This window comes from Castanea sativa, chromosome 9, assembly GCF_040712315.1.
Source record: "Castanea sativa cultivar Marrone di Chiusa Pesio chromosome 9, ASM4071231v1".
NCBI lineage: Eukaryota > Viridiplantae > Streptophyta > Magnoliopsida > Fagales > Fagaceae > Castanea > Castanea sativa.
Window position 1 is genome coordinate 33,660,405 of NC_134021.1, and position 27,519 is coordinate 33,687,923.

The window sequence follows — 27,519 nt, forward strand, 5'->3', positions numbered from 1 at the left end:
AAGAGAGTGTACCTTGGAGCGGTGAATTTCAAAACCAAAGATCAGAAGTACTTGGGAACACTTTCAATCTTCATTCCAAACCCACTAACGCCCAAGATGTGTGGTCTCTCAATCAGTTCCAAAGAGAGAATGTCAAAATGTCTAACACTTCTTACACCACTTCGCAATTGTGTTATTTCAATTCTCTACAGAAAATTCTGTATGTTTCTCCCTTTGTATCCAACTGATTATCTAATTGGGCTGGCCTTTTGGGCCTTTCCAATTGGGCTTAAGTGTGTGGCTTGGAGTGGAACCAAAAGGGACCAATAAGACACTAGCTCCAATGGGCCTTAGGTTTTTCTGTCAACTCTTGATAAGTCAAAAGTTACCATTAACTATATTTAATGCCACTATATAAACATAGTTGCACTCTAGGCCTTATTTATAAATTATATCCCAAGACTTTATTGTACATGTAACCCCTTCATAAAATATTCGTAGTAATATAAAGTCATGAAAGAAGACCACCACTTTGTAGATTACTATATCTTAATTCCTTGAGTACCCGGTTTAATCCTTTAAAGTTATTCATCATATATTTATGAAATTCAATTTCATAAATATATACTTTAGTAACTCCTTACTAAAGTGATTAGGCTTAACTCTCTGAATAACTGAACCCATTAAACTTATCTCAAGGGAATATTTTATATCTCCGTTAAGAGACTATGAATTCTATCTTGAGAATATATGTTCCATCAACACTAAATGTGGTTGCCAAACATACTGAGGTTTTGACCATTACTCTAGATCTCACTCTTGATATATCAAAGTAACCTACACCTCATGATCAAGTCCATTATTCTCTCAGGATTAAGAGTTCATGCAAACATAAGTCGTGAGTTTATTATTCACTTGACAGTCGTTGGGAGAATAATAAATCGCACACCGGTCCAGTCCAATATATTTTAACTCTTAAAACATATCAACATACCAACTAGAAATTTCCATTTCCATGATCAAGACAAATCATCTTAGTTGATATGTTATAGTCTTTGCAGATGAAATACCTAATTTCATCACCGACTACGAACTACATTTTGAGTTTACAAGAAACTTGTGATTTACATCTTCTGTGACTAAATCACATAAATCACATACAATGCATCTCATAGACTATATGATAATGTCCCAATATTCATGTTACCATTATTTTAGATAATAATAAAACAACTTTATTAAACACAACATTAAGTCATACATAATGTCATACATAATAACATATATAGCATCATACAATAGGATTTAAGGGCACTAATCCTAACAGGCACTGCCTAACCTTATGTTGACGCTCTGGTTGTCATGGTGTGTATTGGGGGTTTAGACGTGCACAAGGTAATGGTCGATGGGGGAAGTGGGGCTAAAATCATGTACCCTGTTCTATTTAAAGGACTGAAGCTAAATTAGACAGACCTAGAGAGTTACGGAGCCCCATTTATGGGATTCAATGGAAAATGGTGATCCGAAAGGGAAGAATCAAGCTACCGGTCTAAGTAGAGAAGGAGGAGGTGTTGGTGGACTTCATTGTGGTGGATGCATATTCACCATACACAACTATTCTGGCTGGGCCGTGGCTACACGCTCTCGCAGCCGTATCATCCACTCTGCACCAAATGGTGAAATTCCTGACTAAAGGTTGGCTCGGAGAGATAGGAGGATGCCAAGCCTCGGCAAGACAATGCCTCATCGCAAAAATCAACCACCGAACCCCTCTAGAAGGAATTGACAAGGCGCCACCAAAATTATAGCAGCTAATGCTTACCGTGGCTGAGGCTAATAGAGTTGAAGCGGAAGAAGCCTGTTAGAGCCTTACCAAGGTGGCTATTAGGAGCAATCCCGACAAATACTTTCAGGTAGGAGTGCATCTATCACCTGTAGAAAGCGATGAGTTGGTGGCTTTCCTCAAGCAGCATATTGATGTGTTCGCTTGGGACCCATACGAAGCGCCAGGGATTGATCTAGACTTCATATGCGATAAGCTGAACATGAACCCCGAAGCTCAGCCAAAGAAATAGCCACCTTGGAGGTCTTTCGATGAGCATTCCAATGTAGTGAAAGAAGAAGTCAGCAAGTTGAAACAAGCTGGGGTAATAAAGGAAGTTTTTTATGCAGATTGGCTGGCTAACACTATGGTAGTGAAAAAGAAGAATGGGAAGTGGAGAGTCTGTGTGGACTTCACTGATCTCAATAAGGCTTGTCCCAAAAACCCCTTCCCTATCCCGAGGATAGACCAGCTGGTAGACGCCACCTTCGGACACTCTCGCATGAGCTTTCTTGATGCTTTCCAGGGATACCACTAGATCCCTCTAATGCTCGCTGACTAGGAAAAAATAACCTTTAGGACTCCCCTCGGTAACTACCATTACCAAGTGATGCCTTTTGGGTTGAAAAACGTAGGATCCACCTATCAGAGGATGGTGACAAGAATGTTTGAGGCCTAGCTGGGTAAGAATATGGAAGCCTATATAGACGACATGGTGATAAAAAGCAAAGTTGCGTCCAAGCACATACTAGACTTAGAGGAATCTTTTTTAGTGCTCAGGAAACACCAACTGCGGCTAAACAAGCGCAGGGAAGTTCCCGGGCTTTATGATAACACACCATGGCATTGAGGTCAAACCAGATCAGATCAAGGCCATAAACGACCTACATCCATCTCGGAACCCCAAAGAGGTACAACGGTTGACGGGCATAACAGCAGCCCTGAACAGGTTCATATTGCGGTCGGCTAATCGATACAGACCATTCTTCCAACTTCTACATAAGGGGAAGGATTTCTCTTGGATCGAGGAATGTGATCGAGCCTTACGAGAACTGAAGGAGTATTTGTCAAATCTGTCGGTGTTGTCCTGTCCTGGGCAAGAGGAGGTCCTCTATGCCTACCTAGCTATCACAAACCATGTGGTCAACCTCGTTTTGATTCGAGTGGATTCTGGGGTTCAAAGGCCAGTGTACTATGTTAGCAAATCTCTACAAGATGCTGAGACGAGGTACTTTCATGTAGAAAAAGGCATCTTAGCTCTCATCCATGCTACCAAGAAGCTGCCACACTACTTCTAGGCACATACGGTAGTGGTCTTAACTCAGCTTCCCCTACAAGCGGTATTGGGAAAATCAGACTATTCTAAAAGGGTGGTGCAATAGGGAACTATGCTAGGGGCTTTTGACATCAAGTACCAGCTGAGGACATCGATTACTGGCCAAGTCCTAGCTGACCTCGTCGCCGAGTTCTCGGAAGATCAAACCAAGGAGGGTGTACAAGACCAAGAAGCTGTTGGAGTTTTTGCCGCTGAAATTTCCCTTCCATGGATTGTGTACACGGATGGGGCTGCTAACCAGAAGGGCTCGGGAGTTGGGGTTGGAGTTGTCTTCCCAGACGGGATAGTTTTGGAGAAATCCCTGAGGCTATCCTTCTCGGCCACTAACAACGAGGCCGAGTATAAGGCATTATGGTCAAGATTAGAGGCAGTAAAGGGCTTGGGAGGAAACAGCATAAAGGCCTTCAGTGACTCCCAACTAATAGTAGAACAAGTACTAGGAGAGTATGAGGCCAAGGATGCAAGCCTATTTGGGCAAGATAAGCAACTCCAGGCACATTTTCAGAAGTTTATCTTGAAGCAAGTACCATGGTGCAGAAATTCTCATGCTGATTCACTAGCTACACTGGCAATAATGTCCGATGGTGCTCTGCCACGGTTAATTATAGTGGAAAAATTAGACAAGCCGAGGTGGAAGGACCAGAGCCTAACCATGGTGCATGCCATCCAAGCTGGACCCACCTGGATAGACCCTATAATAGCATTCCTAAGAAGTGGAGACTTGCCAAAGGATAAGGCAGATGCCGAGAAGATCCAAAGGCGTGCCACGCAATACTGGCTATCTTAAAAGCAAAAATTGTATCGACGGTCTTTTTTTAGGCCATATCTGCTATGCGTACACCCAGAGGCAGTGGAGCTGTTGTTGGAAGAGCTACATGAAGGGATTTGTGGGAGCCACATAAGGGGAAGATCCTTGGCACACAAAGCCCTTACCCAAGGGTATTGGTGGCCCAGTATGCAGAATTCCGCTCGGGATTACATAAGGAAATGTGATCAATGCTAGAGGTACACCCCAAACATCCACCAACCCGGAGGGGTTCTGAACCCACTCTCTAACCCATGGCCTTTTGCTCAGTGGGTTTTAGACATTGTGGGCCCATTTCCCCCGTGCTACTGCAAATTGGAGATGGTTACTTGTTGGGACAGATTATTTCACGAAATGGGTAGAAGCCAAGCCGTTGGCTAATATCTGAGACCAAGACGTGAAGAGATTCGTGTGGAGAGACATTGTCACGTAGTTCAGTGTACCTTACGCCCTCATATCTGACAACAGAACACAGTTTAACAGCAAGGCTTTCAGGAGATATTGTAGCGAACTTGGAATTAAGAACAATTACTCTACCCCTGCATACCCACAAGGAAACGAACAGGCCGAGGCCACCAACAAGGTAATCCTTGATGGTCTAAAGAAAAGACTGGACGAGGTGAAAGTGAAGTGGGTAGACGAGTTGCCCTATGTACTATGGTTATACAAGATTACCCTGAGAAGATTAATCGGGGAAACCCCCTTCTCCATGACATATGGAGTGGAAGTAGTTATACCTGTGAAAATGAAATTCCCGATGATGAGAACATATTAGTTTGAAGAACATAATAATGATAGTCAACTATGTGCAAGTCTAGACTAGGTTGAGGAGAAAAGAGAGATGACAACGATAAAATTGGCCCACTACCAACACAAGCTGAGGCAGGGATACGATAAAAAGGTGAAGTCTCAGCCACTTGTGTCAGGGGACCTTGTCCTCACGAAAGTGGTCGGCAATACGAAAAACCCTTCCTGGGGCAAATTGGGGCCAAATCGGGAAGGCCCTTATCACATCACCTTAGTAGCGGGCATAGGTGCATTTAGACAGGGGGATCTAGATGGAAACACTGTACTACGACTCTGGAATGTAAATAACTTGAAAAGATATTATTATTAATACAAGCGCATCTCATTTGTTATTCCTATGTCATTACAACTAAGGGTTAAATAGAACCATGACCATGCCTGGTCCCTCGAACCTATGTCTTGGGTAAATTAATGTTTTATAACCTCACTAAGGGTTAAATAGAACCTCGGCCATGCCTGGTCCCTCGGACCCATGCCTTGGGTAAATGAACGCCTCACATATCTCTAAGGATTAAACAGAAACTTGGCCATGCCTAGTCCCTCGAACCCATGCCTTGTAACGCCTCGCATATCTCTAAAGGTTAAACAGAACCATGGTCGTGCCTGGTCACTCGGACCTATGCCTTGGGTAAATTAACGCCTCACAACCTCACTAAGGGTTAAACAGAATCTCGGTCATACTTGGTCCCTTAGACCCATACCTTAGGTAAATTGACACCTCATAAACTTTCTAAAGGTTAAACAGAACCTTGGCCATGCCTGGTCCCTCAGACCTATGCCTTTGGTAAATTAACGTTTCACATATCTCTAGGGGTTAAACAGAACCATGGTCATGCTTGGTCCTTCGAACCCATGCCTTGGGTAAATTAACGTCTCACATATCTCTAAGGGTTAAACAGAACCATGATCATGCCTGGTCCCTTGGACCCATACCTTGGGTAAATTAACACCTCACATATCTTTAAGGGTTAAACAGAACCATGGCCATACTTGGTCACTCGGACCTATGCCTTGGGTAAATTAATGCCTCACAACCTCACTAATGGTTAAATAGAATCTTAACCATACCTAGTCCCTCAGACCCATGCCTTGGGTAAATTGACACCTCACAAACTTACTAAAAGTTAAACAAAACTTCGACCATGCGTGGTCCCTTATACCCATGCCTTGGGTAAATCAACGTTTCGCATATCTCTAAGGGTTAAACAGAACCATGGTCATGTCTGGTCCTTCGGACCCATGCCTTGGGTAAACTAATGCCTCACATATCTTTAAGGGTTAAACGGAACCATGGTCATGCCTGGTCCCTCGGACTCATACCATAGGTAAATTAACACCTCACATATCTTTAAGGGTTAAACAGAACCATGGTCATGCCTGGTCTCTCGGACTCATGCCTTGGGTAGATTAACGCCTCACAACCCCACTAAAGGTTAGACAGAACCTCGGCCATGCTTGGTCCTTCGGACCCATGCCTTGGGTAAATTAATGCCTCACATATTTCTAAGTGTTCAATAGAATCATGGCCATGCCTGGTCCCTCTTGGGTAAATTAACGCCTTGTAGTTTCATCAAGGATGAGACCTTGAGATATGCATCATCAAGGGAAAATAGGGACTCATGTGGTAACACCCAAATGGTGAAGTCACCTTGGGTTTTGGTTAAAGGTTTTGAAGGTGCGTTCATGAGGTACTCTTGAAATGAGAGACCTTAAACACCCCTTTCTACTAAATGTTTTGTTCGTCTCTAAGAACTTAAACACTTCTACCAATTATACAATTTCTAGTACTAGCACATAGTCATTTTTCTCACTATTTACGTGGGCTTAGTTTACTTGGATTAACAACAGCTCATTACCGTTAGTATGGCTTTTCACTCTTAGAAACATCATTAGTCTAACTTTTCAGCAGGAAATAGTACAATTTCTACATTAATCAAAGTAGAAATTCACTTGTCATAAAGCACAGTTAACATCTTTTCATTAATCAAAAAGGAAAAGTACATCACAAACCACGGCAAATTACCACCCAAAAAAAAAAAAATATATATATATATATATATATATATATATATATATATTTTCCTGGGCTATAGCTAGAGGCTTGGCTGGCTCGGACTCCTTGGTCTTGGAAGCAGTTCCCTTGCCTTGGCCAGCCTCTAGGCCCTTAGCCTCTGGCAAAGGTTTAGCTTGGGAAATCCCTTTGCCTTAATCAGCCTCTTTGCCCTTATCCACCCCCATCCCCTGGCCTTGGTCATTAGCCTTGCCAAGCCCTATGGAGGTCTCCGAGAGGGGAAGAGAGGTCTGGGTGGTTGGAAGCTGCTCCAATGCAGTTGTTGTAGGGGCAGCATCTACCTAAGGGGCTGAAGGTGGTTCAGGTGCTTTTTGGAGGTCTAGTGGATAATATACATTTTCAGCTCTCCTCCACTTTGAGGTAGCAAAAACTCCTATCAAGTTCAATGCCTTAGTCCACACATCGAGGCAATAGTCCTTACAAGCCCTAGCCAACTCATCAGCCAGGCAGACCTCGGTCTCCTTCGCCCCAAGGTTATAGTACTGCTCTAAAGCCTCTACAACCGCTTGGGTAGCCTCTTTAGCTTTCTTCATTTCTGCCTTTGAGTCCTTAACCTGCTAATTGGTCGTGGCCAGCTGTATCTCTGTATAGTGGAGCTTTTTAAGCTGCTCCTTTGCTTACGTCTGAGCAATCTGAAGGCCAGCCTCAGCACTCTTCCTCTCCCTGTCTGCAGTGGCCAGCTTCAAGGCAAGCTCCTTATTCTTCTTCTCGAAAGTGGCTAAGGACTTGCTGGTCTCTGCGCGAAGGTTGTCTGCAAGTCTAGCCTCGGACCAGGCATCTTTCACCCACTCTTTAGCCATGAATACTTCCTCAATGGCCTACGCAAAAACAACAAAGGAATACCTAATCAGATAAGAAGAAAATAACCTAACATGAAGTTAGTAAGAGGTGCCCAAAGACTTACCAATGCCAAGTCCCTCTTTAGGGACAGAAAGAGATCCTGTTGCTTCAAGTTCTTCAGAGCAGCCCTATCCTTCAGTAACAATAGGGGCTGCTCCAAAGCGTTGCAACATGTTGGGCGTTCCCTAGAACTTCCTAATGGAGGAGTTCTATGGTATAGTAGCACCGTTCAGCTCTAGTTAAGGGTTCCACGCCAGGTTCAGAGGGAGCACCTCGACCAGATACTCAGCCTCCTTACTCTCTACCGAGGAGGCCCTTTGCTTACTTTTGGCCGTTTTTGGCATCTTCGAAGGAACCCCCTTGTTGGAAGGGACCAACTCCCCCTCACGATTACCTCCTTGTCCTTCTTTCTCTTCCTTAAATTGGCAGGCACGAATGGAGAAGCTGAAGGAGGAGGAGGAGGAGGAGGAAGCTGAGAGCCTGAGGCATCCTTAGATGCCGACCCTTTGGACCTGCCTGCAAGGAGTTCATGGAAGCTTGTCCCCTTCTTCCTCTTTAGAGGCATTTCTTCTTCTTCTTCCAAACTACTGGTTATACGTGCAACGACGAGCCCGGTGGAACGACCACCTGAAGATCTGTCGAGTTCATCTTCCAAGTCTGAGACCTTAATCACAAGCTCTCCCTGCTCCTCCTTTTCTTCCTCAAGCCAAAATTGGTCTATCTCCTCCTCGAGCGACAGGTGCGAGGAAGCTGTTTCTTCTCTCGGAACCACTTTTTCACAGGAAGAACGATGGAAGGGCAACTCGACCCACATTGTACCTTCTCAGGCTAAGAATTCGAGCACCGAAACGTCAATCCGACAAGGGCTTGAAATCAAGGATAAGATGGACAGCTCTCAGTTGTCTGTCCTCGCTTACAAACACCTCAGATTTCAGCACCTTGTTGAGATCTGGCACGTTGACAAAGTTAAGATTAGGGGCCACTAATCTTTTATCTACGAAAAAGCTGAGAAGCAAAATCACAATTAGAAAGACAAATCATCAGTCAGAAGGAAACAAACTAGTAAAAAAATGAAGAAAGAAGCAAACTACAAAACTGATTCCCGTGCTAAAGGACCTAAACCTAAGGTACCCAGCTTGGTGCTCCCTTTTGGGTTGTGCAGTGAAGACCGTCATGCCATTCACTCGAGACAATCAGAAAGTCATCTTTCATGCCCTTATTTGATTTGGGGAGACACGAAATAAGCCTAACTTTAGAAGACCTAGACTTAGGGTAATAGCTAGAGTCTGGAAGAAGATGGTACTTGTACATTCAGACAATGTTGTGCTAGGTGAGGCCCAACCCCATTTGCTCATTGAGAGCGTCTACATTACCTAAGAATCTAAACAAGTTGGGCGCGCATTGATGAGAGCAAATCCTATGGGCGATCAAGTAGTCCTTAGTCACTTTATCCATGGGAAGCCTCATTCCCCCTTCTATGAAGGCGATCATTGGGATAACGACCTCCCCCTTCCGTTTGAGTGTGTGCCAACCACCCAAAGGGCAATACCACAAGGAGACACCTTAGGGAATATGATATAGGGCTCTAAACCCCTCCATACTTGCGGGGGTATCTACTAGGTGAGCAAACCTATCAATCTAAGCGAGCTAAGGTTAAGGGAAAGAACTTTTTTGAAGAAAGAAATAGAAAATAGAAGGCCGAGGAGACTGGCCGAGGAAAAAATCACCTAAGAATGAGATTGGGATAGATAGGGAACTTACGAAAATAATGACTGGAGTCACCTTAGGAGCTTCTTAAAAGTTTGAAGATTTGGAAAATGGGAGAAATGAGTCCCCCAGACGCCTTATATAAGAGGTAGAATTGGGGGGGAGTTACCCCACCCAAATTTCGAGGAAAAACACTAGTCGTAGGATCTCCATCCAACTATAGGACGTGGGGAACAAGGCATTGTATGGAGCATTTAATGAGGCGTCACGGACTTCGAAGCGTCAAGAGTGGTTACAGGGCATACGAAGTGACGTTCTCACTCGGGAAAATCAAAGAAACGTGTGAGGCCAATCATCCAAGGTCAAAACTCTATTTTTCTCCTCGGACAAGAGGGAAAAATTGGAGTTTTGAGGGGCTATTGTGGGACACAGAAATTTAATAAGGTAATAGTGTCACGTGTCATATCCGAGGCCAAGGAGGTTGATACAGTTCCAATGGGACCATACCGTCGAACGGCAAGGCCGGGAAGGTAAGCCTTGGCCATGTTAATGACACGCTACTAGAGGAGGTCACACTATAGAGGAATAGATTTAGAGAAGGGGTTAGCCCTAAAATGTCTGAAGGGATGGTAGCTACCACCACATGTTAATGCACTCCACCAAACCCCCTGGCCGCATTTATGTGGAGAAGACTCCTGAACAGTGCTTTCTTGGTTGCTGCAACTCACAGAAGATTTGGGAAGGTGTCTAATGGGACAAGCACTTGAGTAGTAGCCTACATGATCAACAAATGGAGGGCCAAGATCAATTGAAGGAGGCTATATAATGTAAGAGATCCTCCTGAAACGGCGGTCATGGAGAATCCTGGAGAGAGAGATGATATAACAAATCTTCCTTGAGATCAATCTAATATAAGTATTTGTCCTCGAACCTTGGCTGAGGACCAGTATTCTTCATTTTTCCTTGTCTTTTTCTTCTTCCTCAACTATGGTAGGTTATTTGATTCAAGTTCTCGCCTCTACAAATTCATTGTATTACATCAGCTCATCCGTGGCACCTACAAAAATATAATATATGATACCCAATAGATGGTACTTAAATTTACCTGCAATAATCATAGGGTTAGGTTAACGCATACCCTTGAGGCATTTATTAATGAACCATTTTAGAAAAGTTTTGATACCTCTTTTATGGGAAATATAAAAATTATCAAAAAATTAGTTGTTTTTTCTTTTCCCATAAAAAAAAATCTAAAAGTATTTTCTAAATAAATACCCTTAAAACATCCATTAACAAAATCCATAATCATATCATATATATAATATTAAAATGGAAGTTAAGAGAAAGTTCAATCAAGAATTCTAATTAAATTCTAATTCCTATTTGGGCCAAGTCTATTTTTAATTGCCCACTAATTTGATGTTGAGTGCCTTTATATTTTAAGATGGCTTGAATTTGAGTCAAGTGTCATTCCATCTTTGACTTTATAAAAAAGTGTCTTTACATGTAGATTTATAAATCTAAACTTAAAAAATATAAAAAGACTCAAATAAAAATTTATTTTTCTTCTATGTAAAATTTTGAATGTGTAACACTTTCATCCTATTTAAAACTATTTTAAGTCCATCAAGAACTACTCATGACCAATTATATTTAGATCTCATTTAAAATTACTTGTAATCTATTAAAAACTAATCTATATTTTTCTTACACAAAAACTTATTTATTAGTTCAAATATAAAAGGAATGAAAAAGTATACGATATTCTAAAAATTGATTGTTCATGTCTTATTTGAAAACACATTAAATAGATTTATTGCATCAAAATTTAAAATTTAAAAGTAACAAAAATATTTTTTCTTTTAATAAAATAAATAAGAATTAACTATTTCCATGTTCTAGCAATTAATCTTAAATGACTTTTTTAAGAGTTGACAAAATATAAAAATGACTATCAATAGTATTATACTTGTGTATGAATATTAATATGTATCTAATTATATTTATTTTTAAATGTATTTATGCATATGCATAGGATATAGGCTAGCAATAATTAAAAAACTAATAATTAAAGAAAATTATATTCAAACCTTAGTATAATTTAAGAGAGTAAATAATTAAATCTTGTAATTACAAAAGTAATAATTATAACTTTAATTCAAAAAATATCAAATGCAATAATTAAATTATGAAATTTTAGTATAACCATTTGAATAAAATTAACACTAAAAATGATGTTTTAAGTATCAAAATAAAACTTAAAAGTAAATTTTCTTTTAGGTGTACAAGTACAATTGACATTTTAATCTTAAATTTAGAATTAATCCTTTTAGGATAACCTTATTCATGCAATCCCCCTCTTCATTAACAAATAATACAAGGAATTATAAAAAAAAATTAGAACTTTTTTATTATTAATTGATCATTTTAATTAGAGATATTATATATAAGGACAAATATACAAAATTATACATTTTATAAAGAATTCATTGCAATCTATTATAATAATAACTATTTATTTAGTTAGATACAAGTTCTAAAATTATGTAATAATAATTGTAAGGACACAATTCAAATTCCCAAACCACGACTGGGAAGAAATGGGCTTGAAAGGCCTTTCTTCACAATGAATTTGTAGAGGATGGGTTTGTAATCTAGATTTCAAGGATGGCTTAGACAATTACAAAAAGAACGGGCTTTGGGCCCAATGGAACAAAACAAAGAATCGTTTGCAAATAGTAAGACTGAGAATTCCTCCTCGGACTGTTTCCGAGGATAGTTTATAATAGTATTTCTCAAGTTTGGATACAAATATTGATCATCCTACACTTTTTCTTTCTCAAAAAGCCTCTCCTTTTCTTTGTATGCCTTCCCTTCTATTTATACTCCTCTCCTTCTCTTCATCATCTTCCACTTTATGGTTGCAATCCTGATTTTCGGATACTTGTCCCATCCATTCTTCCCTAAAGCCCGCCGGGATTAGGGACCAAGTTCCAAGCTCTATGCTCAGGTCCCATCCTTCCATCTATACAGTCAGCGTATCAATTACAGAGCTTTTAATGTATGGGCGGTGGTAGCAGCTTTACTTTAGACATTCCACCGCTCTTTCTATTGTCCTCCACGTATACTGTGTATCCTCGGCTTAACATTCCGAGGACAAATCTACTCCTTGGACGTTTTGGGACATTTAAATACTCCATGATCATTTTGATGTTTTCGAATTTGGGTTTCTAGCCCAAAAGACTTCGTTGGGCCGTCCTTCATAAATTACTGGGCCCAATACCCCTACAATAATTCATTTAGTTGTTGTTTTTCAAAAAAAACATATAAAGAAAATTCATGACTAAAACCATGTAACGCATGAGACATTCACTAGTATATATAGATATAGAAGATATATATAATTGCGAAAGGAAACGTGTAAAAGTGTTATAATTGAAACATTTTTGTATCAATAAAAAAAATTATCAATGAGATAAGACATATTTTTTCCATACAAAGGACCTTTTTAATAAAGGAAACAAAATTTGGTTTACAAATTACAACCAAAGATAGACTATACTCATTTTTTTTTTCTCAAAAAAAGAAAAGAAAAGAAATTATTTGTTTGTTTAGACCCCTTAAACCAGATTGTTTAATCTAATATATTTGCCAAGTGATTACTTAGGTTAATTATTTAGATCTAGGTTAAACAAGAATAAATCATATCATGCACAATAGCGGAAAAGTAAATAACACCACGATATGATGACGTAAGAAAACCGATTAAACGAACCATTTCCAGGTAAAAACCTGGGGAGGATTTGATCTAGCAATCCTTAAGGTAAAACAAATCCACTATAAGAGAATTAAAGTTTTTACAATCAACTTTAACCCTAAATCTATTGCTACCTCAAATAGTAACTTACTGACAGGATCACGTGCAAGCTCTGAATCCATGGACTCCTTCTCTTCTTAGACTTACTGTAACACAAGCACCCACACTTGTGACTTTGAGATTAGGGATGGCAATTTCTGCCCAACCCGCAGGTATCTGGCCCGGCCCGATAAAGAAGAGGGTCAGGTTTGGGTTTAAAAAAAACCCGAACTGGGTTCGGGTCGGATCCGAGTTTTTATAAAAACTTTGCCTGAACCCGGACCCGACCCGGTTATTCCTAAATTAATAAAATACCCCTATATATATAAATATCTATAAACCCTAACATTCACTCTTCACTATTTATCTCACACGTCAGACTCACTCAGCCACCTCTCATCTCACACGGACTTAATCTCTCCAAACTCTTCTCTAATACTCTCACTCACTCTTAATCTCACTCTCACTCACTCTCAATCGGACTCAGTTTCACACTTTCACTTCACCAAATTCTTCTCTCACACTCTCACTCACTCCAATCATTCTCCGTCGAACCCCTGCCCTTGCTCTGTTAGTGTCACCGCCGTCGGTCTCAGTCTGTTCTGTTCTCTACTTCTCTTCTATTATTTTTTTGATGTTAATGTATTTGGTATTGTCTAGGACGTGTCCAGCGATGAGTCGGATCGTGACTCGAGGTTCAATTAGCAGCAATTGGTTAGTTTTTGGCTCATTCAGTCTGTTCAATTTTGTTTGTTTTGTATTAGGTTTATGGTATTTGTTGAGTTTGGTTGAGTAGCTATAATGATTTTTGAGAGTGTATGTATTTTTTTTTTGTTGAGAAAGACACAGACTGAACACACACACATAGGGGAGTGGGAACCCAGGTTTAATATCACATGATGTGCATTGATAATAGCTTAATTTTGCATATTTATATCATTGTTAGAAAGTATTATCATACTTATTTTGAGGTAATTCATGCATTTTATATTTGGTTTTGGAATAATGGTGAATAATCAATTTTGTACTTAATTAAATCTTATTGCGTGAATTTATCTTTTGTAGGAGAATGGAATTAAATAAGTAGATTTGTGCAAAGAAGAAAGCTAATGGACTTTACTTTTACAAGGGCCATCATGAAGTTAAAGAAGACCAACTCAATTAAATTTAAGTCCAATTGGAGCAGGGAATCAAAGGAAATTTGCATCAAATCCAAGTTCAATTCGGATTAGGATTCCAGCCTGCACATTAGTTAGTATTTTTGGCATAAATTTCGGCTCAGATGTCCAATTGAGATGATTCAAGTTGAGTTGGAAAGTTAACTTAAAGGGCTACAACTTTGTAGTTTACAAAAAGTCCGAATTCTGATGTTAAATGGGCCAAAATTGTCGGTTAAGTGAAGCCTAAAAATCTGAAATTTTCCCCAAACGGGAATTCAACTTGTAATAGGATTCCTTGACCTATTTAAAGGCTCTTTAGGGAAAAATTCAAGGGGGCCAGTGCTAGGGCTGGGGGCTGAACATAGAGAGTGCGGCTACTTCTTTGGTTTTCTTCCATGACAGTTAGTTTTATTTTATTTGTCTAGTTTAATGTTTAGTATTTTATTCTTGTGTTTTATTTTAATTACTATGAGTAGCTAAATTTATAATTAGGGTTGAGGATGAAACTTTGTTAAGGATTATCAGTAATATTTATGTGATTTGATTTTTCCCAAAATAGTTTTTATTTAATGATTTAAATTGTTCTTGCTTCATATCAATTGACTAAGATGAGATTCTAGATATGAGTTCAATCATGTTTTTCTCATGATTTAGGATTTGTCTTAATTAATTGAATGCTTGGTTTATTAATTCTTGATTATAAAATTGGATATCGCTTGTGATTTGTTAGTCAATGGATACAATTTATGATTTTATTTTTAGAATTGAATATATCTTGTGATTTGTTTGGCTACGGATACAATTAATAATTTGATTTTATACTTAAGAAGCGAAGAAGAACATGCTTTTGATTTTTAAAATAAGGATTTTAATGAGAATATTTTCCATGATAGCAAGATTGATTTCTAAATTATCATGTAGTGAGTTGGGAAAAATTAATGATCATAAATATATGCTGATTTGACTTACAAGGCGGATTCCAAAACCTTAATTCCTTTTCCTTGATTGTTTACATCTTTTTATTGCTTTATATCTTTTGCTTAGTTTAACTATTTGCTTAGTTTATTTAATTTCAAAACAACCAATTTTTATTTAACTAGATTAGGATTAATTTGGTTAAGATTTGATTAATTTTCCTACTTTCATTCAAGTCCCTGTGGGTTTGACCTCGTTCTTGTCAAACTATACTTCGGTACGGTTCGTACACTTGCGAATATTTTAAAATTTCACAACAAGTTTTTTGGCACCGTTGCCAGGGACTTGGTTAGGAAAATAAATTAAGTCTTAATTGAATCTTTTCTTCTACTAGTTGTAGTTAAATTTTATTTTATTTAAAAAAAAACTATTTCTTTGTGCATGGTGTATGAGAACTTGGATACGTGATAAAGATAATCGTCTTGTTAGTTTTGATTATTCATCCACAATGGGAGAAACAGGAGATGATTCAAAAACTCTTTGGGAGTTGTTCTTACCCATAACCACCAACCCTCCATCTTGCATAGTATTGCCTGTAACCACTACTGCACATTTTGAGTTAAAGCCACAGATAATCCATCTTCTTCCTACTTTTCATGGATTGGATAGAGAAGATCCTTATATGCATGTGAAGGATTTTCTTGAGATTTGTGCTACTTGTAAGTTCCAGAATTTCACTGATGACTCTGTTCGCTTGCGTTTATTCCCTTTTTCCTTGAAGGATAAGGCAAAAGCATGGCTTAATTCTTTGTCACCTGGATCTATCACTTCATGAGAACTATTGGTCACAAAATTCCTCTTTAAATTTTTCCCAATGGCCAAGACCAATACTTTGAGGAGAGAAATTGCAGATTTTTATCAGGATGAACAAGAGAAATTTTATGAGAGTTGGGAGAGATTTAAGGACTTGATCTTAAAGTGTCCCCATCATGGTTTTGAAACATGGAGACTAGTACAATATTTTTATAATGGTTTGACTCAAGCAAATCGTAACATGATTGAGTCCATGAATGGTGGTGGATTTTTGAGTCTTGTAGATGATGAGGCATACAAATTTCTTGAGAATTTTTCTGAAAGTTCACAGCAATGGGATTTTTCCAACCGTAAAGAGAGATCTGCCCCTGCAATTAAGAAAGGAGGATTGTATGAAGTCAGTGAAGATTTAGACATAAAAGCTAGGTTGGACAATCTCACTCGTAAGGTTGAGGCTTTAGCTTTAGGTAGAGGGATGAATTCTGTCAATCAAGTTCAAAGTGAAACATGTTCTATTTGTGCAAGTCCTATGCATACAACACAAATGTGTCCTTCCACAGCTGGGTACCCTGATTTTTATACTGAGCAAGCAAATGCACTAAATAATTATGGAAAATCATTTGCTAGTCCATTTTCAAAGACATACAATCCAAATTGGAGGAACCATCCTAATTTCTCATGGAGGCAAAATCAGCCTCCCACAAATGTAGGTGGACAACAAGTGCATCAACAAAGTCTATTTCGTCCACCTACTCAAGCATATCCTCCCATTCCTCAATCATCACCTCAGTTTGTAGCACCACCAAGACAACAATCATCCTTGGAGGAGTCTCTCAAAACGTTCATGCAGTCAACTAGTCAAGCCATTCAAGAGATGAAAAGTTCCACCCATTTGAATACTCAAGCTATTTCAAAGTTGGAAAATCAAGTTGGCTAGTTAGCAACCCAAGTTGGAGAGAGGGAAAAAGGAAAGTTTCCTAGTCAACCTATACCTAACCCAAAAAGACAGTATGCCATCAATGGTTCTTCTAGTTCTACTCATGGACAAGAACATGTTCAGTCTATTACTACCCTTAGGTCTGGTAAGCAAGTTGATAATCAAGTGAAAATACCAGAAGTAGAGGATGATGAAAATATTGTGTTAAAGGAAAAAGGTACTCATAATTCACATGATGATCATGGAGAAAAGAAGGACAATCCACTCTCCATTCCAATTCAGGATCTTAGTTCCCCCCTTGATAAGAGGTTTGTTCCTAAAGCTCCATTTCCTCAAAGATTAATCAGTCCTCAGAAAAGTGCACAATTTGGAGACATTTTAGAGGTTTTTAAGCAAGTGCAAATAAACATTCCATTTCTTGATGCAATTCAGCAAGTTCCTGCTTATGCCAAGTTTCTAAAAGATCTTGTGACAATGAATAGAAAGACAAATGTCCCTAAAAAGGCATTTTTGACAGAGCAAGTCAGTTCAATTATTCAGAATAAATATCCAGTGAAATGTAAGGACCCAGGATCTCCTACAATTTCATGCAAGATTGGGGATCGCCTCATTGAGCGAGCTTTGCTAGATTTGGGGGCAAGTGTGAACTTAATGCCATATTCAGTTTATTTACAGCTAGGTTTGGGGGAGTTAAAACCAACAACCATGACACTTCAATTAGCTGATAGGTCTGTGAAAATCCCTAGAGGTATTGTTGAGGATGTGCTGATTAAGGTGGATGCATTCTATTTTCTTGTTGATTTTGTTGTGTTAGACACTAAGCCTGCTCTAAATGCCAATACACAAATCCATGTCATTTTGGGTCGCCCTTTCTTAGCCACATCCAATGCTTTGATCAATTGTCGAAGTGGTGTGATGAAGATTTCTTTTGGAAATATGACTGTTGAGCTTAATATCTTTGACATAAGTAAGCAAGTACTAGATAATGAGAATATATGTGAGGTTAACATGATTGGGAACCTAGTCCATGATACTCTCATACAATCAAGTTGTGAGGATCCCCTAAAGGATTGCTTAACCCTTTTTTATTGCAATTTGGATATTGAAAAATCAATTGAGGAAGTCAATGCATTGTTGGATTCTGTTCCTCTCTTAAGTACTGATAGCTGGCAGCCAAAAGTGGTCCCTTTTCCACTTTCTTCATCTCCACTCCCATCTACTGTAGAACCACCAAAGTTGGATGACTTATGGGAACACCAATTGATAAGTATACTTCAAGAACACAAGGAAGCTATAGGTTGGAAAATTGCTAATATTAAGGGTATTAGTTCCTCTGTGGTTATGCAAAGAATTCACTTGGAAGACACTACAAAAGCTTCCCAACATGTTTTTGATCCAGGCAAGTTACGATCTCGATGGACTGGTCCATTCATAGTTCACACTGTTTATCTCCATGGTGCTATTGAGATTGAGAATCCTAAAAATGGTGATATGTTTAAAGTTAATGGCCAACGTTTGAAACCATTTTTAGAACTTGAGCCTCCAGAAGTTGAAGAAGTCCTCTTGGATGATCCTGTTTATCAGGATTATTCCCAGTTGTGTTTATCAGGTTTGCAATTTTTTTTTTTCTTTTTCTTGTTCATTTTCTATTTTTAGATTAATATTTTTGTTTATTTTCTTGTTTAGTTTTATTCACTTTTGTTCTAGCTGATTTTTGACAGAAATTAAAATTTATAACAATCAGTTTGATCAAGGTACGTCTCCTCCTTCTCCTTACCTTACTTGTTTCTACTTGGTTCTCATGTTGCATATTAATTTTTTTACTCTCTTTTCATTCAAGACATATATTTGAGAGTATCATTTTTAACATTGAGGACAATGTTTGGTTTAGGTTTGGGGGGGATGTATATAGATTTCTATCTTTTTGTTTTGTTTTGTTTAGTTGTGTAAAAAAAAAAAAAAAAAACTTTTGCCTAGCTTGAAGTCTATGTTTTGAGTTTGTTATACTACTCCTGCTTAAAGAATTTTAGTACTTTCATGCTCAATTCATCGCACATGTACATAGCCACTCAGACACAACTTGTTGTTGAAGGATAAAAATGATTATAAAATCTTGATGATAACAATGTGGAGACTGTAACCCTTGTGAGTTTTGAGCCAATCATTATTTTTTGAGGGCTATTTATTGTTTCTTATCTTAAAGTTCATTTGAAAGTGCATAACATGTTTCCCTTGTTGTAGTCTCATTGTTCTTTCTTTTGGCCAAGAAAAAAAAATCTAATTTTATGTCACACTTGAATCTTTTGAAGTCATTGATATTGAATGAACTATACTAGTCTTTGAGAGATGAGATTAGACTATTTTTATGTACTTTGAGCCATATATGTGTTTTTCTTTTTCTTTCTTGATACATTATCGCTAGTCACCCCGTTGAGCCTTTTAATTAGACTTTATTTCTTAAAGCCCTTATCCATAGTATTTCAAGATAGAATTTGATCAGTTTGTTTCAATATGGTGGTTTGTGTGAGAATTCAAAGAAGGAAGAAAAAAGAAGTCAAAAAAAGACGTCAAAGAAAAAAAAATTCAAAAAAAAAGGGGGAAAAGTGTCAAAAAGAAAAAAATAAAAAGGGTTCTCATCAAATTTTGAGAAGTAAAATGGAAGGAAGGAGTATTGCTTTGAAGAAGAAGAGTTAAAAAAAAAAAAAGTGTTGAATGGAAATTTCAAAAAGTATCGAGATTTCAACTGATCTTGAAAACACTTCTTATATTTACCTTCACCCATTTTTATTTCATTCCCTTTGCTTCTTCCCTACATTACGTCCTAATAAAGTCCTTATTTGATCTTGAAGATTGTGTAGTTCAAATATTGATATGACTGAGGGGAAAAAGGTGTGGTATAAATTCTTTTTGGCATCCTTTCATGAGATTACTTGTTTTTTCTTGATTAAGCGTTTTTCATGTGATTTATATGTGAGGTATTTGATTTTGCTTACATTATTCCGCTCACATATGTTTTTGAGAGTGTTACACCCCATTTCAAAGTGATTTCATTTGTTGAGGGATAACACCGGAAAGATTTGAGTTGAACCATACTTTCAAATAGAGATTCGAGTCAAATTTATTCTATAACTAAGAGTATGTTTGGGTTGGCTATCACTTTTCACTCACATTGAGTTTTGATGGCATGAGAAATTTCTTTAGCATTTGTAGTGTTTTTGAACTTAAACTAATCCTCTTTGCAAAAGGCAATTGAAAAAAAAAAAAAGTTTGATTTTCTTTGTTTTGTTTATTTTAGTATTCATTCTCAGAATTTTGTGGGTATATTCCCTGCAAACCCTCATGAGACTACAATTCGTCCACTAGTGTAAGCTAGGGGTTTAAAGGGTTGTTGTATACGCTAAATGCAATTGAAATTTCCAGCGAAAGTGGATTAGTTAGGATTTTCTTTTTCTTTGTTTTTTATTTCTTTGTTTTGTTTTACTCTTTATCTGTTTTGCTCGAGGACTAGCAAAATGTAGGTTTGGGGGTATTTAATGTGCATTAATAATAGCTTAATTTTGCATATTTATATCATTGTTAGAAAGCATTATCATACTTATTTTGAGGTATTTCATGCATTTTATATTTGGTTTTAGAATAATGGTGAATAATCAATTTTGTGCTTAATTGAATCTTATTGCGTGAATTTATCTTTTGTAGGAAAATGAAATTAAATAAGTAGATTTGTGCAAAGAAGAAAACTAATGGACTTTACTTTTACAAGGGCCATGATGAAGTTAAAGAAGACCAACCCAATTAAATTTAAGTCCAATTGGAGCAGGGAATCAAAGGAAATTTGCATCAAATCCAAGTTCAATTCGGATTAGAATTCCAGCCTGCACATTAGTTAGTATTTTTTGCATAACTTTTGGCTTAGATGTCCAATTGAGATGATTCAAGTTAGGTTGGAAATTTAACTTAAAGAGCTACAACTTTGTAGTTTACCAAAAGTTCGAATTTTGACGTTAAATGGGCCAAAATTGTCGGTTAAGTGAAGCCTAAAAATCTAAAATTTTTCCCAAACGGGAATTCAACTTGTAATAGGATTCCTTGACCTATTTAAAGGCTCTTTAGGGCAAAATTCAAGGGGGCCAGTGCTAGGGCTGGGGGCTGACCATAGAGAGTGCGGCTACTTCTTTGGTTTTCTTCCATGGTAGTTAATTTTATTTTATTTGTCTAGTTTAATGTTTAGTATTTTATTCTTGTGTTTTATTTTAATTACTATGAGTAGCTAAATTTATAATTAGGGTTGAGGATGAAACCTTGTTAAGGATTATTAGTAATATTTATGTGATTTGATTTTTCCCAAAATAATTTTTATTTAATGATTTAAATTGTTCTTGCTTCATATCAATTGACTAAGATGAGATTCTAAATATGAGTTCAATCATGTTTTTCTCATGATTTAGGATTTGTCTTAATTAATTGAATGCTTGGTTTATTGATTCTTGATTATAAAATTGGATATCGCTTGTGATTTGTTAGTCAATGGATACAATTTAGGATTTGATTTTTAGAATTGGATATATCTTGTGATTTGTTTGGCTACAGATACAATTGATAATTTGATTTTATACTTAAGAAGCGAAGAAGAACATGCCTTTGATTTTTAAAATAAGGATTTTAATGAGAATATTTTCCATGATAGCAAGATTGATTTCTAGATTATCATGTAGTGAGTTGGGAAAATTAATGATCATAAATATATGCTGATATGACTTACAAGGCGGATTCCAAAACCTTAATTCCTTTCCCTTGATTGTTTACATCTTTTTATTGCTTTATATTTTTTGCTTAGTTTAACTATTTGCTCAGTTTATTTAATTTCAAAACAACCAATTTTTATTTAACTAGATTGTGATTAATTTGGTTAAGATTTGATTAATTTTCCTACATTCATTCAAGTCCCTGTGGATTCGACCTCGTTCTTGTCAAACTATACTTTGGTACGGTTCGTACACTTGCGAGTATTTTAAAATTTCACAACATCACACAACTCACAACATACAATAGCTATAAATAAAATAAATAATGGATTTTTAGTAGCTAATGGTTGAGTAGTTGAGAAAGTTAAGGGAAAGAAATTGGAAGTCTTACAACTTTTATAAACTATAAAAAAATCTTACAACTTTTGCTGCTTCATTCTTAAGTAAAATAGATAGTGCCAAATGATTATACAAGAATCTTGTTTTTGGTGCTGAAACCATAAATCTTAACAGGATTTTCAATGAATTTGATTCACTTTTACCCATTTAGTTTCATTAAAAAAAAAAAAAAAAAAACCCAGACTTGGAACTACTCCATGGTAAATCATGGTTCACCTTTTGCATTCCTAGGAATGGAATGAATATTCCTAGAAAATATCTAATCGATTTTTTGGTTTCACTTTAATTATAAAGAATGATTCCTTAGTAATAACTATTCCCCTAAAATCTGAGGAATTGCTATTTGTCCTCTAAAGGTCTATAATAGTTTTGATGCCCTAAATTCTCATTAAATTTTACATTCCTAATTTATTTATTTATTTTATTTTATTTTATTATAATTTTTTTTTTGTATTTGTTTTGAATGCAGTGTCTAAAAACAGAGATGGGAGACTAAAAAAAATCTAGTTCTCCCTCGCCAAGTGGCTCTCCCTTGAGAACGGACGTTATCCCTTGCCAGCAATGCTGTCTCCTTCACTATTTTCACGATCACCCTCGCCATTGTCGCCTTTTGGCAGCTCACCCTGAGGATCACCATCACCTTTATGCCCATTAAACAATGAGTAAGTGTTTGAATTTGTAGTTAATCATGTTTAGTTATGATTGGATTAATAGTATTGAGCTATATTTGTGAATCGGTGTAATTATGAATTTATGCCCATTAATCAATATGTGTAATAATAAATAATGAATTTGTAAATATTTTGTTTTTATTGATAGAATTTCTAACTCCCAAAATTTTGAACCAATTGGGAGTCTGAAATCCCTTATGGTGGACTTAGTTGGAGAGGACTTGGAGGTAGAGGAAAAAGAAGGGAGTCAAGTGACAGAGGAAGGGGGAGAGCAAGAGGGTACAAATGAGGATGGGGATACAAGTAGAAAAAGAAAGATTACCTCAGATGTTTGGGAGCATTTTACAAGAAAGAAAGTTGGGGAAATTTAAAGCCCTATGCCATCATTGTAGCAAGTTTAACTTGGATGATTCTAGCCAAGGTACAACCCATTTGCGTAAGCTTTTAGCAAGATGTCCACGGTTGAAGTTTAAAGATATAAGGGATATGCGACAACAAGTGTTAATTAGACAACAAAATAAGGTGGATGGAACGATGAGTTTAAATGCTTACCCACTTTCAATGGTCATCCTACATGAATACCCACTTTCAATGATTGACCACATTGGGTTTAGAGAATTTGTGGGTTCTTTTCAACCTTTGTTTAAACTTGTTTCAAGAAACACTTTGAAGAGTGACATTCTTAAAATTTATGATAATGAGAGGGAGAAAGCTTTAAAGATGACGGACAAGAATGGAAGTAGGATGGCAACTACAACTGATATGTGGACTTCGAGTAACAAAAAAAGAGGGTTTATGGTCATTACCTCTCACTTTATTAATCAAACTTGGACATTGCAAAGCCGGGTTTTAAGGTAATTTTTTGATCTATAAATGTTACATCTATTAAACCATATGAATTGAGTTTATGGTATTGGGTTAAATTGAATGTTAAAGACTTTATGTTTAGAGCATTTATTGAGTTATGTTAAATTGAATGTTAAAGACTTTATGTTTAGAGTGTTTATTGAGTTGTGTTAAATTGAATGTTTAAGAGTTTATGTTTAGAATGTTTATTGAGTTATGTTAAATTGAATGTTTAGACTTTATGTTAAAAAAAAAGTTTATTGAATTATGTTATAATTATTCATATTATTTTTCTAGGTTTGTTTATGTTCCTTCTCCACACACAAAAGATGTCCTTGCTGAAGTCCTTGCTGATTGTTTTTTAGAGTGGAACATTGATAGGAAGTTGTCTACAATAACGGTTGATAATTGTAGTACTAATGATGCCATGATAAGAATTCTCTTGAACAAGTTTGATACCAGTTCTTTTTTTCTTTTTTTTTTGATAAGTTTGATACTAGTTCTCTTATGTTGGGTGGGTCTATGTTGCATATGAGGTGTGTTGCACATAGTTTGAATTTGATTGTTAAAGATGTATTGTCTTTTATTGGTGATGGTATTGAAATGATTAATGATAGTGTGATTTATTGGACTGGATCACCAAAAAGGAGGCAGAAATTTGATGAAAATGCATGTTAATTGCGTGTTCAATGTACTAAAGAGTTGGTTTTAGATTGTAAGACACGTTGGCATTCAACTTACTTAATGCTTTTTATTGCATTGATTTATAAAAATGTTTTCTCTCATTTGGCTAAATGTGAAGCATCTTATACTTTTTTGTCACATGACCATGATTGGGAGTTAGCCAAAGATATTTGTGGGAGGTTGGATTTGTTTTATAGTGTGACTGAGTTTTTCTTTGGTCGCAAGTACCCTAAAACTAATATGTATTTTATTTTGGTTTGTAAGTTGAAAATAGCATGAAATGAATGGAGTTTGTCTTCAAATGAGATGATAAGGAGGATGACAAACAGCAGGCTTGCTAAATTTAATTCTTATTTGGCTAATATTAATGTTACTATGGCTGTTGCTGCTATCTTGGATCCAAGATATAAAATGAAGCTATTAGAGTTTTATTATCCTAACATTTATGGTGATAATTCTAATGTGGAGATTCAAAAAATTAAGAATCTTTGTTATGATTTGCTTGATGAGTATGAAGAAGTAGATGAGTCCCCTGTAGATAATGAAGGAAGTTTTCATATGCCTGCAAGTACTTCAAATTATGAGACACAAATAAAATGTAGGTTGAGTGGGCAATGCCATCTTTTGTTTGCGAATAATAGTTCAAGTAGTTCAAAGAAACTTGGAAGTGCTAGGATGGAATTTGATCATTTCATTAATGAGGGAGTGTTGAAGAGGAGTAAAGACTTTGATATTTTGGCATGGTGGAAAAGTAATGGTCTCAAGTATCCTACTTTACAAAGGATTGCAAGAGATATTTTAGTCATTTCTGTCACAACTGTTGCTTCAGAATCTGCCTTAAGCACTAGTGGGAGATTGTTAAGTCCACACCGTAGTAGGCTTCATCCCAAGACTATAGAGGCAATGATGTGTGCTTAGAATTGGTTATGGAGTGAAATCAATGATTTTGATTCATTGTTGATTTTATCAAAACATTCTATAAAATGAAATCAAAATCGTATTTTTATATTTGCTAGTTATAATTTGAAGAAGTTTATTCCATTTTTTAATTCATTATTTTAGGTTCTTCAACTATGCTCGGAGATTGTACACTTCAATCAATTCTTGAAGATGAGGAGCCTAAAGAGGAGGATAGGAGTTGTGTCACAGCTATGGAGGATTAGACTTTTTGTATTGATTTAGTAGCCTTTTTAATTTCTTAAACTTGTTCGATTAATTTGTTGGTTTGTAATTATTCTAAACTGGTGGGATTTATTTTGTAGCTTTTTAATTTCTTGGACTTGTGTTACTTATTTCTTGGACTTGTTGGATTTATTTTATTTTTATGTTTAGCAGGTGGTTTTAGCTCGGATTTATTGATTTATGATTAAATGGTTATCTTAGCTATGTGATTTATAGATTTATAATTAACTGGTAATTTATTGATTTATGATTAATAGCCTATGATTTGGACTAATTTGGCATTTGTGCCATGTTATATGGGCTTGAATCTACACGTTATAGGGCTTGAATATAGGCAAAAATGAATTTGGGCTTCAATTATTATTATTATTTTTTGGTTGGGCCGCGGATTGGGCCCAAATCTGGTTGGCCTAAACGGGGCCCGCGGGTCTGGGCCTTGGGAAAAAAATCCGTTTAACAAACGGACCAGGTTCGGGCCCGTGGGTCGGGTCCGGGTATGAAAAAACCTGGCCGAACCCGGCTCATTGTCATTCCTATTTGAGATCTCACTCAAAGGTTTTAGACCACCTTCAGTTGTTGATCTTTGTAGCAGAAACTAAGTTCTACCAACGCTTGATTGTAGATCTTGCTCCGGTAAATGCTTGTGTAGTTAGAAGGTACAAAACCTCTCAGATTTCACAAAGAGTAACACACAAGTCTTCCAAAAGTCTACAAAATGTAGCTAGAGTTTCCCTTTTATATGTGGACAAGTTAGATTGAAACCCTAAACGTTTTTGTGGGCTTCAGCCTGATTTGAAAATTCTGCAGAATCTGATTTTTGCAATTTTCAATTGATCGGGGCCTAATATTTGATCGATTGATTGAGCTTGGTAGATTTTGATTCCTCTTTTCTGCAGTCAGTTGAACTTGAAACGTACACTTTTGAGCAATGCCTAACACATAGACTAGAAATGTTTTGTTCTCGGTTTGCCAACACACACAAATTATAATTCTAAACATTTAATTCTAAATCTTTAAAATCTAACAAAAACTCATCTTCTTTTTTATTTAGAAAAACACTTTACTTATCTAATCCTTGACCACCGGCAAAAATCAATCACCAAAACCATAAGACCAGTAGATCATACAAAAGTTTGGTTCAATACGAAAGACATACCAAATTTGTAAAAAAGAAAAAAGAGTAAACATGGAAATTGATGGTTTGTTTACACATTGTTTTAATCAAATCGTTTAATTTTTTTAATGAAAATTATTTTGACCAGATGATCATACTTTCTTTTCTATTTTGCACTTTTAAGTTTTTTGCTTTTAAACTCAAAATAAGTAGTCAAAATATCAATTCAAATATCATAATTTTAATTATTTTTATATATTAAAAATATTAAATTCTATTTGTGAATAAAATTTCTAAACAATAATATTCTATTAATTTCCAATCTTAATTAGAATTTCATATCTATGTTTAAATTGAATACCATATCATTTTTAAACATATTTTTTCTACATTTTTATGTATTTTTAATTTATTTATAGATATTTTTCAAAATAAATTAATTATTATTCCAATGGTCTAACATGGTTGAATCAACAAAAAATTATATTGGAAAAAAAAACATCATCACTCCCTTAATAGTAAGAAAAGTATGTATATATATATATATATATATATATATATACTGTTGATGGTTCAAATGCTCAATTCAATTATGATAATTATAAAAAAAAAAAAAAAATAAGGCTATAATACATCTCGGTTCCTAAATTTTTAGCTCATGAGTGATTTTAGTCTTAACAATTTTAAATGGTCACTTTCAGTTTATAATGTGTCTAACATAGTAATCACATGTCATTTTTTTGTAAGACACTAAAATCAGCCATGACCCAAAGTTGAGGAACTGACCTATAATTTGTCAAAAGATAAAAATAAAAGGCTAAATATATTTT

At 36.4% G+C, this 27,519-nt stretch overlaps 2 protein-coding genes and 1 non-coding gene across 3 annotated transcripts; 2 read left to right on the forward strand and 1 right to left on the reverse strand.

Moving 5' to 3' along the window:
* Nucleotides 1-3,189: 3,189 nt before the first annotated feature.
* On the forward strand, nucleotides 3,190-3,924 carry LOC142609072 (uncharacterized). Its single transcript, XM_075780707.1, has one exon. The coding sequence runs from the start codon at nucleotides 3,190-3,192 to the stop codon at nucleotides 3,922-3,924; it is 735 nt and encodes a 244-aa protein (XP_075636822.1).
* An 11,882-nt stretch (nucleotides 3,925-15,806) lies between these two features.
* Nucleotides 15,807-16,133, forward strand: LOC142609073 (uncharacterized). The gene has a single exon (XM_075780708.1). The coding sequence runs from the start codon at nucleotides 15,807-15,809 to the stop codon at nucleotides 16,131-16,133; it is 327 nt and encodes a 108-aa protein (XP_075636823.1).
* Nucleotides 16,134-16,185: 52 nt separating this feature from the next.
* LOC142611459 (small nucleolar RNA R71) lies at nucleotides 16,186-16,294 on the reverse strand. Its single transcript, XR_012840043.1, has one exon. It is a non-coding gene; the product is annotated as a small nucleolar RNA R71 (small nucleolar RNA).
* Nucleotides 16,295-27,519: the final 11,225 nt, after the last annotated feature.

Coding starts and splice junctions, on each gene's coding strand:
- LOC142609072 (XM_075780707.1), top strand. CDS start 3,190: ATGCTAGGGGCTTTTGACATCAAGTACCAGCTGAGGACATCGATTACT.
- LOC142609073 (XM_075780708.1), top strand. CDS start 15,807: ATGGGAGAAACAGGAGATGATTCAAAAACTCTTTGGGAGTTGTTCTTA.